At 42.0% G+C, this 20,866-nt stretch overlaps 1 protein-coding gene across 6 annotated transcripts in view; it reads right to left on the reverse strand.

The window, feature by feature from the left end:
* Positions 1-313: 313 nt before the first annotated feature.
* LOC130198609 (disco-interacting protein 2 homolog C) overlaps positions 314-20,866 on the reverse strand; it is a 141,837-nt gene continuing 121,284 nt past the window's right edge. For 3 of the 6 annotated variants that reach the window (XM_056421838.1, XM_056421833.1, XM_056421839.1), the window contains exons 20-38: positions 20,518-20,726; positions 19,550-19,664; positions 16,769-16,970; positions 16,209-16,318; positions 13,782-13,862; positions 13,112-13,235; positions 12,763-12,884; positions 11,759-11,870; positions 11,240-11,346; positions 10,735-10,865; positions 9,643-9,811; positions 9,381-9,551; positions 7,051-7,080; positions 6,479-6,540; positions 5,696-5,753; positions 5,535-5,609; positions 4,637-4,811; positions 3,347-3,470; positions 314-2,536 (exon numbers count right to left, since the gene is read on the reverse strand). In XM_056421838.1, coding sequence (XP_056277813.1) covers positions 2,284-2,536; positions 3,347-3,470; positions 4,637-4,811; positions 5,535-5,609; positions 5,696-5,753; positions 6,479-6,540; positions 7,051-7,080; positions 9,381-9,551; positions 9,643-9,811; positions 10,735-10,865; positions 11,240-11,346; positions 11,759-11,870; positions 12,763-12,884; positions 13,112-13,235; positions 13,782-13,862; positions 16,209-16,318; positions 16,769-16,970; positions 19,550-19,664; positions 20,518-20,726 — 2,430 coding nt within the window. In that variant the 3' untranslated portion in view covers positions 314-2,283. The remainder of the gene's footprint in view (positions 2,537-3,346; positions 3,471-4,636; positions 4,812-5,534; positions 5,610-5,695; positions 5,754-6,478; positions 6,541-7,050; positions 7,081-9,380; positions 9,552-9,642; positions 9,812-10,734; positions 10,866-11,239; positions 11,347-11,758; positions 11,871-12,762; positions 12,885-13,111; positions 13,236-13,781; positions 13,863-16,208; positions 16,319-16,768; positions 16,971-19,549; positions 19,665-20,517; positions 20,727-20,866) is intronic. The other 3 variants (XM_056421835.1, XM_056421837.1, XM_056421836.1) reach the window with 3 other exon arrangements.

A 20,866-nucleotide genomic window follows, 5' to 3' on the forward strand; every position in this document is an offset into this window, starting at 1 on the left:
ACCACATCATTTTTTTTTAAACTGCTTTAAAATATTTTTCGACAAGCAAACCCATGATTTTTGTTTTTTCATTCATCACAACTATTTTCCAACTTTTTAATATCAGCTGCTTTTTTTCTCATCTAAAATGTACAAATAAAATGTTTATTTTCTTTTGAATAACATTTAAATTTGATCAAACACATTCATGAACATATAATATGTCAAAGCCATTCAGATGGTACCATTAAGGCACTTTTAAAACATATTTTAGACCCATTTGTTCCCCAAACCTGTGGAAAACAGCTGCAATAATAAATCACAAACATTCCACTTATTTTTACTGTCAAAATTGCTGAAATATTTATTTAATTAAAAGACTTCATGTCAACTCAAATAAGACTTTCTTTTCTTTTTTCTTTTTAGCCTTTAAAAAAAAAGAAGGAAAAAAAACATACCGGGGAGGGGACGACAAACATTTAACTGAGACAAAGAAAGAAAGTGAAGAAAGTGCTTTTTCTTGTTGTTGTTCCCCCCTCTTTTCATGTGTTTTGGAACCGGAACATTCCGGTTGAAGAGGTCAAAGGGCTTCTGGGAACACGCTTCACATTCTGCTTCCTGTCTTCTATTCCTGTTGTGACATCACTCAAGGAGCCCTGATTGATCTGTCCGTGTAAAAAATATGAAGGACTTCTGATATTTACAATAATGGCGGCTGCTCGCCCCGCCCCCGCCGTGGGAACACACCGACGATTCACCGGCGCCCCGAAATGAGTCCAGTGCCGCTTGTTGGTCTGGTTCAAAGGAAGAGGGTTCAGAAACTCTTACCTGGTAAAAGGTGATTTCTGAAGAGTTCTGATCCAAAGTTGAGAGATCCGAATATTTAACGATTAAAAAATAGTTTTTAAAAACTTTTAGGTTGTTGTTTAAATGTCAGCAAACATCCTCAATCGCTGAACATCTCCTCAATTAAGTTGGAGTCCAGTTAGTAATTAATTATATGATTGTCATTTATAACCTCAAACTACAAAGGGATATATTTGTGCAAAAAAAGAGATTATTGTTGAATTATGTAAATACTTCTAAAAATAATATTCAGCGCACAAATGAAAAATAAGAAGGAATTATTTGAGATTTAAAGGCATAAAGGCATTAAGTTTTTGGGGGAAAATGAGAACTTTTTTAGATGAATCAAATAAAAGTTGATGTTTTGGTTCAGAACTCTTCACGTGAAATAAAACTTCTAATTTAACAGATTTAAACATTTCAGACCAACATGCAGGTTAAAAAAACCAAACATTGCTTCTGTAGTGTGTGAATCCTTTACTTTTTAATATAAACTATAATTATATATTTCTGTTTTTACCATAATATGCTTGGACGCGAGTGCGTTTCACTCAAAATACAATGCTTTTTATTTTTTATTTTTTATATTAGCAAATATTCAAGAGCAAAACATTCTTTAACGTCTCATCGTATACTTCTTAAAAGAGAAACAAAATAAATTAAATCGGTTTCTTTTTGTACATACTTACACGATATGAATTCACGTATTGGTTTTTATGCTTCAGTCGAAGCGCGTTCGTACGCGCAAAAAACAAACGCAGTTGAAAGCAGCAGCTCGTCGGATTATTAGCGCGCGAATTTGATGGATTGTTCGGAGAAAAAAGAACGTAAAAAAAAAACCCGTAACGTTTACAAAACAAACAAAAAACAAGCCGGCGTGAAACAAAACGTGTTGTACCTCATCGGGAAAAAACAAGCTGAAGGACCCTCCCCCTCTTATCGGAACACAGCTAGCTCTTTTGTAATCGGTGGATATCGTACAAATATCCGAAACTAGAAAAAAAAATAGCCGAAACTATTCTGAGGACGTGTGTAAGAAAACAAACAAAAACAAGCGACGTCAGCAAATACTTGAACAGCTAAAAAATAGTTTTTCTTAAAGTGATACACACGCAGTTTAAAAGCCAGAAATCTTTGCTAACGATTGTCCTCTCGTCCGCCAACTCGGACACGCGATTGCCATTTTAATTTTTTTCCGGTAAACAGTCGACGGAAGAACTTCCTTGATCTGGATCGGGGGGGGGGGGGGGGGGGGGTTGGCCGAGTGCAAATCTCGCCTCCTGCGAATAAAAACCACAGCCTGAACGCTTAAAAAAAAAAAAAAAAGGATTCTGGGAAACGGTCGTCAACGGCACGTGAGTAAAAACGTTGCTAACTTCTCCGACTTCATTCTTCCGGAGCGTCTTTCCTTTAAAAAAAAATAGTCCTTTCGTCCCCCCTCCACCAGGGGGCGCCCGGCTACATGTTGTAGGCCACGTAGATGGGGTCCAGCTGGTCGGCCAGGAAGCCGTCGCGCAGGTGCATGCGCTGCTTCTCGCCGCGGGAGTTGATGGGGATGACGCCGATGTCGACCACCACCACCACGCCCACGATCAGGTAGTGCTCCTCCAGGACCACGTTGGTGACCAGCGGGACCAGGTCCAGGGCCTCGTGCTCCGAGCCGTCCAGCTCCACCACCACCACCAGCAGGTTGGTCCACGTGAACACGGCGCTGGAGGGACCACAAACGCAACACGGCCACGGGTGCGTTTAAAACGCGCGTACTTTTCTTATTCAGTTTCATTTCTTATTCATTTAAATCAAGTTACGCATTATGAAGTATGATTACACGAGCTAAAGTTAAATTAAATATCGATAAAGAGCTCTTTCAATTTTAAGAGCTCAACTATGAAAAATAATAATGGGGAACTTTTATTTTATAGCATGCAATAAAAATGTCATAGTATATGTTATATTTCAGAATAAAAGTAATCGCAATTTTAAAAAAGTAATCAAAATTGAAGTGTGATTGAAATGTATTTATATAGAAAATGTATGTGGATTTATATATATATGTATTTATGTATATATTATGTATATATGTATTATTTTTTAATTTTCTTTGTTATTTTTCTTTATTTCATATTGATTTTCTGATTTGTTTAATAATTTAGGAGAGGAATATTTAAGCATTTTTTTGCTTCTACCTATACCGTTTCAGTCTTTCTGTTTTGTATATTATATATAATAATATTGTATTTGATTTGATTGACTGGATAAAAAATACACACACACACACACACACAAAATAAAATGTAATTTATGTAGTTTGCCTGAAGAATATCCAAAAATGTGAATTCTTCAACACGGACCCACACGGTCTTTAAGTTTTATACTTTTTATAACGTTCAATCGTTCAACTGTCGGCTTGAGTTTGATTACGTCACGGTGGTATAAAGGGCGGGTGTGTGCACCTCCACCCGTTTCTATGTTGTATTGTGGTGTCGTGCTGCGTCGCCATGACGACGGCGTGCGTCCTCACCACTCTGTGATGCTCTTGTGCGTCCTGATGACGGAGGTCTCGATGTCGATGGGGTGGTAACGCATCCCTCTCAGCTCCATGGCTTCCTCCAGAGCGCCGACCACGTACAGGGCGTCGTGACGCCCTAGATGAGCACGCACGCACGCACACACACACACACACACACACACACACACACACACACACACACACACACACACACACACACACACACACACACACACACACACACACACACACACACACACACACGTTGGTTTGTGGACGTTTTGAAGCGTCCAGTTCTGTGATTTTTCCGTCGCCATCTTTGATTATGGCGTTGCTATTTTGGCTTTTTGCAACCAGTGACCATCACAGTCCAAATATATGGATTGATACATCTTTGGTAGGACCTGTCAATCACCTTGTAGCCCCGCCCCTAAAGCATCCCCCCTGGTCTGACTCTAAACGACCATAAAGTACTAAATGATGACATCATGCTGTATAGAAGAAGACTTGAAACTAGAGATTGAGACATAAACTCATGTTTACAATGTTTACTGAGGGAATACATCAAGAGAGAAGTAGTCATTATATAGACTTCTATACAACCAGAGGAGCCCCCTGGTGGTCAGGAGACAGAATGCAGCTTTAACACGAAGCATATACTTCTATACAACCAGAGGAGTCGCCCCCTGGTGGTCAGGAGATAGAATGCAGCTTTAACACATGAAGCATATACTTCTATACAACCAGAGGAGTCGCCCCCTGGTGGTCAGGAGAGAGAATGCAGCTTTAACACATGAAGCATATACTTCTATACAACCAGAAGAGTCGCCCCCTGGTGGCCAGGAGAGAGAATGCTGCTTTAACACATGAAGCATGGACTTCTATACAACCAGAGGAGTCGCCCCCTGGTGGTCAGGAGAGAGAATGCAGCTTTAACACATGAAGCATAGACTTCTATACAACCAGAGAAGTCACCCCCTGGTGGTCAGGAGACAGAATGCAGCTTTAACACATGAAGCATGTTCAATAATGAACGCCAACTCCTGCAAGCTCATTGTGTTATTAATTATTACAATTTTTGATTTTAAATTTATTTAAATGTGTATATATATGTTTGTATTGCTGCTTATTGTGTTATATAATTTAAATTGGGCTGTAAACTGTCTACACATCCTGGTTGAAGGTCAAACAATAATGAAAGTAAAAATCCTGGAGGTCGAGTCTCTCAGGCCGTTTAACCTCTCGGGTTCTACGGGGAAACGTTTGGAGAGGTCAAAGTTCACGCGAGTCCGTCCCGCTCACCTCCGCTGGCGTCGGTGAGCTCGGTCCTGCGCAGGAAGCCCAGGTATCCGGTCCGAGCCCAGAGGCTCTGCGTGTCTCCGAAGCTGAGCCTGGAGGTGAAGTGGTCCGACTGCAGCGCCTCGTCTCCGTAGACCGTGAAGTACCCGCTGGCGTTGTGGCCGCTGTGCACCCAGACCTGGAGAACCGGGGGAACCGAGGGAACCGGGGGAACACGAGCAACGGGCCGCGTCAACGAATGGTTGGAAAACAGGCTTCTAGGTGTTTTATTATGAATGTATATTTACCTTCTGAACTAGCAACACATCTCTTTTTTTATATATGGAAAAACAAACCGGCTCATTTTCACTTTAGTTAATTCGTCTTCGCCAGATTTCCGTGTGGGAAAAATATATTTGTGGGTTCTAATGGCACCAATATCTATATTTGTGGAATCTAATGGCACCAATATCTGTATTTGTGGGTTTTTATGGCACCAATATCTATATTTTGGGGTTCTTATGGCACCAATATCTATTTGTGGGTTTTTATGGCACCAATATCTATATTTGTGGTTTCTTATAAAAAGCTTGTGCAATAACTGCGGGGTGGATAATATGTGTTAACCAATAAACTCCTTTGTCCCAACAGATTATTGCCTTCATTCATTGTGTGCAACAAAAAACCAACGTTGTGTTCGGCTCCTCATGTGAGAGGAACTTCTTCTTCTTGGCGTTCAAAGTCGAGTATTCCAGAAGTTTTTTCCCTTTAAGGATGATGAAACTCCCTTTGTGTTTTGAAATGGCCGCTGGACATATCATTTAACGCAACGACGTCAACAACGTCCAGAACTGAAGCGCAACTCCAGAGTTTTCAAAATAAAAGCTGAAGTAGTTTGGAGAAAAGAGGCTTGAGGACGAACCTCTCCCAGGTGGGACTCCCCCATTGGTCCTTTGGTCTCTGGGTTGGCGATGATGATCCGGACCCCCGGTAGGATCTGTTCAGGAAACCGGGCGTCGGCATTTCTAATTACTCAAACTCTCAAAGTGAAGGAGAAAAGCAAACGGAGAAACACCAGCTCACCTTTCCAGACTCCATGAGCGGCAGGCTGTGAGGGGACCCCCGCTCCACCAGGCGGACCCTGCAGACACACAAAGGACCGGACCCCCAAACCACATGAACACGGACCCCCAAACCACATGAACACGGAACATCACGGGGTTCAGAGAGAACGTTCCAACATATCACCGTATCTTCCCGTTTGTAGGAAATGAAATCACCGAAAAGGAATTTGGGCAAATAAAAAATAATGATACTTTAGTCCCGGCTGCTATGGATCCTCAATGTGACATTTCAAAAGAAAAGATGAATTCTGACACTAATGTTGAGGCCTCCCGGCAATTTCGTAAAAAAACCTCCGGGTGGTTTCTCCCTGAAAGTCAAAACTCTGGCAAAACTAATTATGGATATTTCCCTTATATTCCAGATTACACTAAATGATTTTAAATATTAAAATCACTGCTCGCTGCTGAGATGTGTCAAATAAAAACTTTAAATATGTATAATTTATAATATGAACACATAAGGAAGCAATACAATTACATAGTGTTTAGCTCATATATATATATAAATAAATACATAAATATAAATACATTTAAATATTTTTTAAATACAAATATATAAAAATATATATTTATAATATATAAATATATGTATAATTTTTTTTAAATAATATATATAATAATAAAATATATATAATATATAATAATAAAAAATATATATAATACAAAAAAATATCTAAAAATAAATTATATATATATATATATTAGAACTCCGCCAAGTTTCCCAGTTCTTTGTTGAGCTCACCTGTCGTGTCGCAGCGCCCTCATGTCAACGTACACAGTGGTGGGGTCGGGTCCTGAGGTTCCCTGAGGAACACCAACAACAACACCAGGGTCAAGGGTCACACACTGTCATGTGATACTGCTATGACAAGAGGAGAACCACCACCACTACTAGTACTACCACTACTACTACTACCATTACTAGTACTACCGCTGCATTAGTGCGCACAGTGACGAGCAAAGGGAAGAGCTCTTGGATTGAAAGCACGGAGGGGAACCCACAACAACTCTACGTCACACTTGACAAGATGGCGGGGAAAACAATGTGAGAGCGGCAGTGGGGTGACGGAGTAAACAGAGCCCGACAGCTACAAATATACATAAATAAAAAGGGTTTATAAAAACAGACATGCAAAAAAAACACCAAAAAAAGGAGGGGAAAAGAAAGATGGAAGAAAGGGGTGGTGGTGATGATGATGTAGTGAAGAAATATTAAATATGATTTGATAGGTCATATATAGAGAGAAAGAGAAATACCCTCCACCATCTCTAAAGCCAGCGGTGGTGGAGAGGGGGGGGGGGGGGGGTCCCTACCTGGTCGGCAAGCTTTCCCAGCCTGTGAGGCTACAGCAGCAGAGAGGAAGAGGATGGGAGGAGGGGCGGAGACATAACCAAGTATGAGATATGTGGGCGGGGTTATGAGTAAAAGAAGAAGGGAGGATGGAAGGAAGAAAAAACATCAAAATTGAAAACTCAAAAACGTTAAAAACAAGCTCTGAAATAATGAATCAGCCAAATGTTAGTGAGTCATTCAAAGCTGCGAGAAAGTGAATATGTCGGTATTCATGTTCAGCACACCGTCATATTAGTGATGATGTAACAGTGCGTATTAGAAGTCACTGTAATGGAAGAATATATTCGTGAAAGGCTTGAATTCCCATTTTATCTTCATGAATATCCGTAAAGAAGCTCAGCAACAATTTAATTTAACAGGACATTAGAAATAACTGATCACAGGAGGTCCTTTAGTATCCACAATAAGAAAATAATTATATAATATATATATATATCAACTTTTGAGGGGAAAGACAAAAGCGGCTCCTGATTATCAAAAGTATTTTTTTTTGAATAATTTGCCATCTTCTAACTTAGTCGGACGAAAACACCGTTATTAGTTTAAGATTTTTATTTCAAAATTTTACATTTCGTATGTTCGTCATCGAGCGCGACGAGTTGTCAAATTTACAATAAGAACTAAACGTCCGACCAAAATAATCACGCAAAGATTTCATTTCATGGCAAATTATTGTCGACTCCGTCTCGTTGTCTTCTTTAAAAGGTTTAAACCAGTGGTGCTCAATACGTCGATCGCGATCGACCGGTCGATCGCGGCGACCTGCCAGTCGATCGCGGCGTAGTATGGTAGATCGCATGATGTAAAAAAAAATTGGCCCGCCCCCCTGCCACTTTCTCTTTAGCGCCACATTACAGCAGAAGCACGTCATTTCTCTCTACGTGTCGCGTTAACAGTCCTCTGCCCGCCGTCTCGTGCGCCGCATAAAAAAAAAAGTCACTAGCACCCCCCCCCCCCCCCCGTCAACAATCCTTCTCGGCTCGCGCGCGACTCTCACTAACACCCCCCCCCCCGTCGGTCGATCGCCTTGAGTTGTTCACATAATAAGTAGCTCGCATGCTGAAAAAGTGTGAGCACCCCTGGTTTAAACACTAGCCCCGCCCCCTGCTGGTCGGTTCGTGCACTACGAGTTAATCATACGTTTTTTTAATGCCTTCGTCTCTCTTTCTTTTTGGTTCTGAGTTCTTCGTACTGAGGCTTCGCTGCTCGGGGACTCTGGAGGAGAGGAAACGAGGTCTTGCTCCCCGCAGACGAGACAACGACACAAAACCAATAAACACATCAACGCTCTGGTGTCGTCTTCATGGAAACATGAAGGAGCTGCCGTGTTTCCAGCAACAATCCTCAACCCTCCTGTTATCTCTGGGGTACATTTGACCCTATTTAATGTTTGACGTCTCTAAAAAAATGATTGACATCATTTTTTTTGCTTCATATTTCATGACTTTTCCTAATTTATTGGGGACAACTGGGTAAACATAAAATTCACATGATGATATGTTGAACACAACTTGTACGCATCAATTTGACCCCAGGCAGTTTTTTACTGTGTAAAACATATAAGAACGAGAACGGGCACTCGGTAGAGCGCATACCTTCGCATATCACAAGATTGGGCATTGAATTATGAACATTTTGGCATTAGTTGCATGGCAATTGAATAGAAATTGACCGCGCTATGGTAAAAAAATGATTTTGACCTATACATGACCTTGACCTTGACCTTTGACCCGATTGATCCCAAAATCTAATCAAATGGTCCCCGGATAATAACCAATCATCCCACCATTTCATGCGATTCAAGAATATGTTGACCTTTTCATGACCTTGACTTTGACCTTTGACCCGATCGATCCCAAAATCTAATCAAATGGTCCCCGGATAATAACCAATCATCCCACCAAATTTCATGCGATTCGGCTTAAAACTTTTTTTGTTATGCGAATAACACGCATACAATAAATAAATAAATAAATACACGGCGATCAAAACATAACCTTCCGCATTTTCAATGCGAAGGTAAATATCAACTTTTTTATTTCTTCAAAGGGCTATTTAGGTAGTCAACAAACAAACAAAACCTGACACTTAAATCTGGGAAACAATATTAATTCTAATCATTTTCTGGAGGTTTTAACTGCTGTGGTCAAAAAGGGTAAAAGATGTTAGTAAATGTGAAGGTAACAGGAGGGTTAAAGATCTGCTATTAAAGAGCTCAGCTTCAGTTAAAGTGACTCTACAACTCAAGACTGACCCCCCCCCCCCCGGGTCCCAGGAGGCGTGGACCGACCTGCAGGCAGACGGCCAGGTTGACCCGGCAGCCGAAGGAGGTGCTGACGGCCCGCGGGTGGAGGCCCAGGTCCTTGAAGAGCTTGGAGAAGGACTGCGTCAGGGCCGTCCGGGGCCGCTCCTCCGCCACCACCACGCAGGTCCTCACGCGGGACAGGTCCACGCCTCGAGCCTGATGGGGGGGGGGGCAGAATGAGAAGTTCTGTACGATGTAGATTCTGCTGAGCGTGCAGTGCGTGGACCTCCCATGTCCCCACGGTTACCTTGAGGGCGTCGGTCTGCAGGCCGAGCCCCTTGGTGCACAGCTCCATGACGCTGTAGGAGCAGAACGTGTCGCGGACCTTGTACTGGCTGACGACCGACAGCCACAGGGACGGGTTCACCTCCAGCTCGGAGGGGGGGATCAGGATGGACTGATGACCCGAGTACACGCTGAGGGGTGGGGGGGGGGGGTTATGTTGTGGTACCGATGGCAGTGTAGGAGTGTAGAAACGAGGTGTGTGAAGACGTCTCTCGGAACCTTCCCTCCTCCTATGCGTCAGTATTTTAAAGCGACGACAAGGAGCTCTCGCGTTGGGGTGGTTCTGGCGCCCCCCTGTGGTCTAAAGTGGTAGTGTCTCTGAGCGCCAGGGTCCCTTTAGAAACAACTCTCATTTTACTTACAGACCCGGATCTGGATCTGGTCCCTGCTGGCTTTAAGAATAACTCTTATAAAAACATCTTCTCTCTGATGGTCTCATACAGAGGACCAGGACTACACTGAGGTCATAGAGGACCAGGACTACACTGAGGTCACAGAGGACCAGGACTACACTGAGGTCATAGAGGACCAGGACTACACTGAGGTCACAGAGGACCAGGACTACACTGAGGTCATATAGAGGACCAGGACTACACTGAGGTCATAGAGGACCAGGACTACACTGAGGTCACATAGAGGACCAGGACTACACTGAGGTCACATAGAGGACCAGGACTACACTGAGGTCATAGAGGACCAGGACTACACTGAGGTCATAGAGGACCAGGACTACACTGAGATCATAGAGGACCAGGACTACACTGAGGTCACATAGAGGACCAGGACTACACTGAGGTCACATAGAGGACCAGGACTACACTGAGGTCACATAGAGGACCAGGACTACACTGAGGTCACATAGAGGACCAGGACTACACTGAGGTCATAGAGGACCAGGACTACACTGAGGTCACATAGAGGACCAGGACTACACTGAGGTCACATAGAGGACCAGGACTACACTGAGGTCATAGAGGACCAGGACTACACTGAGGTCATATAGAGGACCAGGACTACACTCAGGTCATATAGAGGTCACATGTGTTTGTCTGACCTGCAGAGGCACCAGAGGACGAAGCCCAGGCCGCAGTACGGGTCCAGGCAGATGGCGACCTCTCTGGACGGGTACAGCTCGCACTGCAGCTTGATGGAGCGGCAGAAGGCACTGGTGGCTGTGTGGGACATCTGGGGACATAAAGACACAGAGACACGGCGCTCAGGAGGCGGGACACAACGGAGGAACACGTCCATTCTTAAAGATCTATAATCGAACTGCTGCTCTAGTTCACTGTTTTAGCATCTTTCAAAAGAAAAACTTTGCATTTGTCGTCCACTTCTTACACAAAGTCTACGTTTGACCTTCATGGAGGTCATGAGTCTTTTCCCTCACGGAGAGCATTAATATTCAGAAATGTGCCGCTGGATGATATTTCATCTGCAATGATCATCAATCTTACATCCGACACGTGAAATGCTTCGTGAGGTCGCTCAAGGTGAGACGTTTGAATAACTGGTGACGGAGGAAGTGGTGTGTGTGTGTGTGCGTGTGTGTGTGTTACCTTGACTCCAGCGAGCATGCCGGTGGTGGAGACACTGAAGTCCAGGTAGGCCAGGGTGTCGGCGTTGGACGGCTTGTAGAGCAGAGGTTTCTTCTTTGGCAAATCGTCTAAAACAATCAGCGCTTATGGATTAATATTCAGATTATGAACAGCACACACACATGTGTCCGTGCTGTTAGGATCAGCAGCACTATTATTATTATCTTATTAGTTTTGTCTTAATATTTGTGTGTGTTTTTTGGTCACTGAAAAAATAAAGATGGTGAACTCCTTAAAGTGTCACTTTTTGTCAAAGGTTGTACATGTGTGTATGTGTGCGTGCATGTGCATGTGTGCATGTGTGTATGTGTGTGTGCATGTGTGTGTGCATGCTTGTGTGTGTGCGTGGGCATGTGTGTAATTGTGTGCATGTGTGTGTGTGTGTGTGTGCTAAAGTCCAAGGCATGCGTGGGTGTGCATGTGTGCGTTTGTGCAGGTGTGCATGTTCGTGTGCATGTGTGTGTGTGTGTGTGTGTGTACCCGTGTCCAGGACGGGGGGCCAGGTCCGGATGTCCACGGCGGTCGACGCCTCCTTGGACTTCAGCAGTTTGAAGATGAGCTGCGTCGTCATGACGACCACCGACCGGCTCACCTGAGAGACAAAGAGCGTCACTTCCTGCCTGGAGAATCCACGAGGCACAAACCTCTGCCCCGAGAGACTAACATCCATCGTTTAATGATGAAAAGTTCCAGAAATAAATTTTAAAGATTTGTTGGTGCAGTGTGTTAAATAGTTTAATTTTCCGGCATTTTCCATATTCAAGAAGAATTTCTGTTAGTTAGACGGCGTCTGAATCAGTTTCTGGATATTTAGCGTTTGCGTGAATCTCACATATTATTATATTATTATTATAATATTATAATAATATTATTATTTATATTATTATGATAATATTATTATAATGTTATTATTATATTATTAATATGATATTATTATGATATTATTATTATTATATTATTATTATTATATTATTAATATTATATTATTATTTATTGTTATATTATTAATATTATATTAGTATTATTATATTATTATTTATTCTTATATTATTAATATTATATTATTCTTATATTATTAATATATTATTATTATATTATTAATATTATTATTTATTATTACATTATCAATATATTATAATTATTTATTATTATTAATATTATATTAGTATTATTATATTAGTATTATATTATTAATATTATATAATTATATTATTAATATTATATTATTATTATATTATTATAATATTATTAATATTACATTATTATTAATATTATATGATTATTTATTATTACATTATTAATATTATATTATTATTATTATATTATTAATATTATATTAGTATTATTATATTAGTATTATATTATTAATATTATATTATTATTTATTATTATATTATTAATATTATATTATTATTATATTACTATTATTATTATTTATTATTATATTGTGATTATTTGCAAGACTCTGCTTGTCGTTTCTTTACCTCCACGATCATCTTGACGGTCGGCAGCGTGGTGGCGATGTTCTGAGGGTGAGGCGGACGCACCGTGATCGGCACGCAGCCGGCGTAAAGGCAGCCGTAGAACGCCACGATGAGGTCGATGCCTGGAGGAGGGGGGGGGGGGGGGGGGGGAGAAGGCAGATGTTTGTGGAGAAGGGCCAAGGGAGAGGAATGGAAAAGTGGAGGACGAGGAGGAAGGGAGCGAGGAAAGAGCAAAGAGGAGAGAGAGAGAGGGAGAAAAGGGAAAGAACTTCAGCTGATTTTTGTATTTTCTGGACCCCCCCCCCCCACACACACACACACACAAGAAGCCCTGAGCGGCTGGGTGTACCTGGGGGGTAGACCAGAGCCACGTGGTCTCCGTCCTGCAGGTGGCCTCGCTCCGCCAGCATGCCGGCGATCTTCTCCGCCCTCTTGTGCAGCTGGACACACGTCAGAGAGCTGGCTATCGTACCCTAGACACACACACACACACACACACACACACAAATATGATTGACACATTTAATCAGCAGGGCGCATCATCGGATGTCATATCACATTATCCTCTGAACACTGAACCGGCTGCATCGTATTGACATTATGCAAATTGACATAACTTGATAATAATACAAAATAATAACGATTATATATATATATATATTCAGTTTGTCCATTCCGTGACGCCGTACATTGGTAACAATGATTAAATGTGCCATAAATCATTCTGTCTTTCTGCACACGCATCATAAAAAATAAAAGAAGCAGTAATATAAAGCACATGTTGCGCAAGAGGAAACAGATGTGGCGTCTTTTACTTTCCACTTGTTGAAAACTCACAATATAGAGAGTTATAATATATAATATAAACGTCATGAAGGCTGTAGAGCTGCATCAAAACCCTTATTTAAGGTGTTTAATGCCTTTTATATTGACCCCGAGTACCCTCATTAATATGTGTGTGTGTGTGTGTGTGTATATGTGTGTGTGTGTGTGTGTATATGTGTGTGTGTGTGTCTCACCCTTGTGTTGAGCAGTGTGTAGAGGACGTGGTCCGGGGTGGTCTGGGCTCTCCACTGCAACACCTCAGACAGGAAGAGGAACTAAAGGAATAACACACACACACACACACACACACACATACATACAGGAACAGTGAGACCGAGTGACGACACACACACACACACATATCTACACACACACATACACACAAATATATCTAAACACATCTATACACACACACACAAACATATCTTTACACACACACACACAAACATATCTATACAAACACACACACACACATATCTAAACATGCACACAAACATATCTATACACACACACACAAATATATATACACACAAACAACCACACACATTCACACAAACATATCAATACACACACACAGACAGTAACATATCTACACACACATACACACACATATCTATACACACACACAAACATATCTATACACACATACACACAAAAACCATCTCTATACACACACACATATCTATACACACACACACACACATAGCTATACAGACACACACATATCTATACACACACACGTGTTTTTCTTTGTCCACTGAGTATATAAAGTTCTGCACGTGTGTGTACATGTGAACCTTTCTTGTCACATGACTCTCTGATGACATCATGGCTTCCCGGTTTAGTGTCTTTACAGGATCTGTTTACGGCTTTATTTATAAATATTTATAAGATAAAATAATGTCTGATGAAATTTCGCCATTTTAAGCTTGTTAAATTTGCCGGATCAACCCCCCCCCCCCTCCCTCCACCCCCGCGTTCGTCACACACACACGTTGTCGTTGAGAAGCGTTTCAACTTAAATTGTAAAGGAGAGAGAGACTGACGGAGGGAGAGAAGGTGAGGGAGAGAGAGACTGACGGGAGGGAGAGAAGGTGAGGGAGAGAGAGACTGACGGAGAGAGAGAATGTGAGGGAGAGAGAGACTGATGGAGAGAGAGAAGGTGAGGGAGATGGAGAGCGGGAGGAGACAATAAGCCCCGGTTGGTTTCTGGCCTCATGAATGTTTCACCAGCTGCTGCCAAGCGTTGAATCACAGGGAGCGTAACATCGTGTTGTATCACTGTGTGTGTGTGTGTGTGTGAGTGTGAGTGTGTGTGAGTGTGTGTGTGTGTGAGTGTGTGTGTGTGTCTAGAGTCTTAAGCCGTCCAATCGGACGTCTGCACCGCGTCCGACACGTCTGGGAGGAACTGCGGGCGCGCTTGATTTGTGCTGCAAATTCCCCGACTGTTCAAAAGTGAATTTAATTTCTCCCATTTAACTCATATTTTAACTGATATTTTAACTGATATTTTAACTCATATTTTAACTCATATTTTCACTCCCATTTCCCTCTGGATGAAGAGGAGCTCATTCACACAGAGGGCTCGGTTTCCCCGGAGATGTTGACATGCAGTGATGGATGTTTGGTAGGTGAACAAGATTCGTCTTTAACGTTTTTATTCTTCTTCTTTAAACTGCCCGGCGAGCTGTTTCCTGTCTTTGTGCTACGCTATGAGGGCGAGAATACGTCACAAAACACATATTTCTATGTCTTTTTTCAATGTTTTTAAGGAGGTGGAAACCTGAGAATGTTTAGCTAAAAGCACGACGTTAGCCCACATCTGTCTGGTGAAATCTACCGACACACACGGGGAGACACACTGCTGCGGTGGATGTTATTATTTGGGGCCTGTCTCCTCTGATTAAAGTCTACATGTTGTGTGCAGCCGCCGCCGCCGCCCACCACCCGAACACCACCACACCAACAGCTGCTCTCTCTCTCTCTCTCACACACACACACACACACTCCACGCTCTGCTCAGGTCGACTTTATTCCTCCATCTTTCGATGAAGAAATGCCGCGTTTGCATCTTGAATCTAAAGAATTTGTCCGAGTCCTCTGATAGAAACTTCTAAAACTAGAATGGGCACTGGGTAGAGTGCATACCTTCGCATATCACAAGATTGGGCATTGCATTATGAACATAAAAATTGACCATGCTATGGTAAAAAGAAGATTTTGAACTTTTCATGACCTTGACCTTGACCTTTGACCCGATCAATCCCAAAATCTAATCGAATGGTCCCCGGATAATAACCAATCATCCCACCAAATTTCATGCGATTCAAGAAGATGTTGACCTTTTTATGACCTTGACCTTGACCTTTGACCCGATCGATCCCAAAATCTAATCAAATGGTCCCCGGATAATAACCAATCATCCCACCAAATTTCATGCGATTCGGTTTAATACTTTTTGACTTATGCGAATAACATGCACGCATACAAATACACGCCGATCCCAATGCGACGGTAATGAACACGCAGCTAAATTAAAGACGAAGGCCTCGTGTGTACATGTGTGTCTGATGATGATGATGATGATGATGGAAACCAGCAGCCCCCCTCCTCACACACACCTTCCTTGCCTGGTCATTGTCTTCGATCTGACCCAGATCCCGGCCGCTGGCCTGAGCGATCCTCTTCCCCGACACCAGGTTCCCCACCATCACGGACGCGGGACCGATCTCTGAGGAAGACGAGGAAGAGGAAGAGGCGAGAAGAGAATCATTCATTTCTCCTGCTCACGGCCGAGGTCGTTTAAAAAAATGTGTTTTGTCTTTTGATTACTTTGCACAGTCAACATTTCTCCCAGTCGACCGCACACACCGTGTAAAAACACGGAAAATTACAAATGTATTCATTCATGTGCAAAATCAATGCCGCTATGAGCAATATAAACTTCATACGCCCGACCTCAACTCAGCCATGAGGGGTGTCAGACCGCGCAATCTCATTATGTTGGATATTTTTGTGCTTAAATTGTTTTTTTTCTTATTATTTTGTGTGTTTTTTGTTGTCTATTGATGTCTCTTCCACTTTGCTGCTGTCATCCTGCTCATTTCAGGCTGTGGGACCAATAAAGGATTATTATAATATTTATAGTAATAATATAAGCCATCGCACATTCACCCCGTACCTGGTTGTTTCTGCCGGGGTTTGGGCAGGTTGGTGACGCAGGTGTGTGGACACATGAGCACGTTGCAGGGGTGCAGCGCCCCCTCCAGGAAGAGCTGCTTGGTCTCCGACAGGTGGATGCCACCCAGGGGAGTCTTGGGCAGAGTGTTGGAGGGCACCAGAGCCAGGCAGTAGACGCCCACCTGATGGATACCGTCTATCGCCTGGAAGGTTGACACGGGTTCACTTTTAAGGACAGCATGAAACGGCACCTTTACTTCTTTAATGTGAATCCTGAAGAGAAAACAAGCGGCGGGTGAAGCCGATGCGTTAAAGCTGCATTCTCTCTCCTGACCACCAGGGGGCGACTCCTCTGGTTGTAAAGAAGTCTATGCTTCATGTGTTAAAGCTGCATTCTCTCTCCTGACCACCAGGGGGCGACTCCTCTGGTTGTATAGCTTCTCTTTTTTTTTTACACCAAATTAAGAAGCGATAAATTATTAATTAATTCATAATTAATATTAAATACTAAAATTAGAGTGTGATCACCATTTCCCACCTGTTTCGTGGGAAATGGTGATCACATAATAGGAGTGTTATTAATATTCGAATAAATGAGTTTCAGTTTTAAAAAAGTAATCTATTGACAAATGTAACTTTTTTAAATGAGGCTTAATTTTCTGGAAAAAACCCACAACTTTGCACATATTTTTTTAAATAAAAATAAAAATGACTGCCAGCTGTATTAATGCATTATCATCCTATTATTTAAATCGTATTACATTAACAGCTGATAACATGTCTTAAACATGACATATGCCTACAATAAAGGGATGATTTCAATATTCAGGCGCAGCAGCAGCCCCTCGGTCTAAATCGCTGAGCGTGTCAATAACCAAGGAGCCGAATGGAAAAGCAGACAGGAAGTACATGTGATGGAAAAAGAGTAAAAAGGAATAAAGAGCTTTGATTTTTCATTGCAGCCGTAAAAAAGAAATGCAGACAGCTTTTAAATTCCCCCCCGCCGTCTCTCAAGAGATCAGGAGCTGGAGTTTTGACTGAGATTTGATCTGCTAATGCAAAGTATGAACGTACAGCTCGGTGTCATGTTCACTGTGAGTGTGTCTGGCGCTGAGAGTGTGTGTGTGTGTGTGTGTGTTTTAAAACAAGTCCGTCTGGCGTGTGTGAAGCGTGGCAGGAGGAGGTTTGGGTTCAAGGATATCCGTCATTCAATAGTGTTCTTCACGTCGACTCGATGCTTTCCACTGGGGCACGAAGCCAAACAGCACGACGCCAGAAGCCCATCGGTTCCTAACGAGGACGGGAATCTCTAAAAACAGTTAAATAGTTCCCTTCCCTAAAACAACTGCTCTCTGTAGCTTTTATTTAAACAAACAGGAGGAAATGGGGCATTCGAAGGGGACTATTTTCAGCGGCGGATGAATCCACACGTGGCGGCGGGCCGAGGCTCATTGATGTGTTTTTAATGGAGCGCGGCGGCACAGAGGGAGACGATAGATATCACACAAGACTTGTTAGTTTTTATTTCACGGCAATTACAATAAAATATACATTTCAGTTGCTTCCGTGTGGTTCTAACAGCCATTTATCTCCTTGTGGATGGGTTCATGTATGTTTTTGATATTCAAGATATGATGTTTATGTTATATACAACTGTGTATAAAGAATGTGTTGTACACAGAACGTGTGTTCTGCTTTGTCGAAGAATACATTGTTCATCCGTCTAAATGAGCTTTCGTGCCGCCACAAAATATGTCTAAATTCATTAAAATATGAATATATTTTTAAGTTTGTGTACTATTTTTGTTTTGTTTTGTCTTGTTTTGTTTTCTCCTTGTTTTCATCTTATGATGTAAAAAAACAACCATCATCCTTGTGTGGTGTTTCTACAAGGTTATACATTTGTGTATTTTCTTTTTGTAAAATAATACTTTCAGTATAACAAACTGTAAATGCTATTTCACAATAAATATCCTGTAAAAAAATTGTTGTTAATAAAAATAAACCTTTAAAAAAAAAATTATGAATAGAGATGCATCAATACCGACACGTGTATCGTGCCGGTACTCAGTACTGCATCGTGTAAAAACTCTATGTTTATGAACATTATGTGCTGGAATTATGAGTTTGTTCTGAGCGATTTGTTGCCGCATATAAAAAGTTTTTGCACGTTAATTCTGAGGATCTTTCATTAAATTGGTGTACAATTTATTATGATTAAAACATGAGAATAACAATTAAAAACATTTAAATGTATGTATTAATTTGTTACGTTGACAAAGTTATGAAAGCGGTGTTTAAATTCGCCGATATTGAAGCGGTACTCGCTAATCGCTGGTGAAATAAGCACCTGGGATGAAAAAGTTGAATGAAAATAAGCAGTGAATTTGATAAACTGAGCCTTCCTGAGGTATCTCAAGAACAAGGAGACTCCGCCCACTCCTCCTCTCTACCTCCATCTGCCTGATGGATCGTGGAGGTCTCCATCGTAGAATATGCCGACTATGAACTATTCATACACTCTAAATCTGTCCTTCTGGTCACATGACATCTATTGTTCTGTCCATCCTGGAGAGGGATCCTCCTCTGTTGCTCTCCTGAAGGGTTCTTCCCTTTTTTCCCCCTGAATGGTTGTTTGGGAGTTTTTCCTGATCCGATGTGAGTTCAAAGGTCAGGGATGTCTATGTGTACAGATTGTAAAGCACTCTGAGACAAATTTGTAATTTGTGAAATTGGGCTATACAAATAAACTGAATTGAACTGAGCGATGAACGAGGCGTACCTGCAGGACGCGGCTCATCCACTGGAAGCTGTCCTCCTCGGTGGCGTCGGGCCGCTGCTCCGCCGCCACCACGATCCGCTCGTCGTGGAGCACCGTGATGGAGAACACGGCGATCCTGGAACACAAACGCAGAGCGCTCCTCAGACAAAGGCCTCAGGTCGGGTTTTATCGGGCGAGCCGAAGGTGGTGGAAGCAGCGGCGTCTCACTCAAAGTTAGAGTCAATGGGGAAAAGTTCACAGAAAGAACGTAAATATATTCTCTTCATAAAAAAATGATGAATGGCTTTTAAAAATAGTTTAGGAGGAATGAAAAATTTAAAAAAGTGTCGTACTCGATCTCGCTAGTTTGTTGAAATCGTTAACGGAGAGGCTGGCTGACGCTGGCAAGCTAACGTTGGCAAGCTAACGTCGGCAAGCTGATGTTTGCGAGCTAACGTTTGCGAGCTAATGTTTGCGAGCTAACGTTTGCAAGCTAAGTGGCTACGTTAGCGAACTTGTTGGCGATGATTATCTCTGCTCCCAACATGAGTCAAAAACCAGAGACGTTTTTATTGAACTGGTGGAACGTTCACTGAGTTCTCTACTTCTAAATAGTATTATATATTATATTATTATATATATATATACAGTAAATATATATATATATAATATATATTATTAATTCAGCACATTGTATTATTTAACTATCAATTATCCATCAGTTGAATTTGTTAATTCATCCATTTATGTCTATTTATGTTAATATAAAAACAATTTAATTCATTAACTTCAAGAGTGACGTCATATATTTACGTACAGTACATGTGTGTAGATATACATCTGACTACTGGGGGGTACTTAAACACAACGCAAAAGTATTGTGAAGCAAACATCTCTGTTAGTAATAAAACGTCTACGCTCCTCCACTTGAGATGTAGCAGCAATAATAATCTAATAATCTGTATAATAATCCGTTTTAGACCGGTTACCTGCCCCTGTAGACGAACTTCATGGGCTCCACGGCGAGCGCCGTGGCCACGATGTCGTCCGCGTTGTGCTGCCGGCCGCCGACCATCATCAGACCGTCCATCTTCCCCGCCACGAAGATCAGACCGCCGGGACCGATGAACCCCAGCAGGCCGGTCCTGGTGAAGGGGAACTCGCTGACGGGGGCGCCAGCGTTGGTCACGGGGAAAACCTGGGCGGGTTTTTGTGATTATTAATATTTGTGTAAAGAAGGTGAGAAACTGTTTTTCAACTAGAACGGGCACTCGGTAGAGCGCATACCTTCGCATATCACAAGATTGGGCATTGAATCATGAACATGTTGGCATTAGT

The sequence above is a fragment of the Pseudoliparis swirei genome, chromosome 8 (assembly GCF_029220125.1).
Source record: "Pseudoliparis swirei isolate HS2019 ecotype Mariana Trench chromosome 8, NWPU_hadal_v1, whole genome shotgun sequence".
NCBI classification, from domain to species: domain Eukaryota; kingdom Metazoa; phylum Chordata; class Actinopteri; order Perciformes; family Liparidae; genus Pseudoliparis; species Pseudoliparis swirei.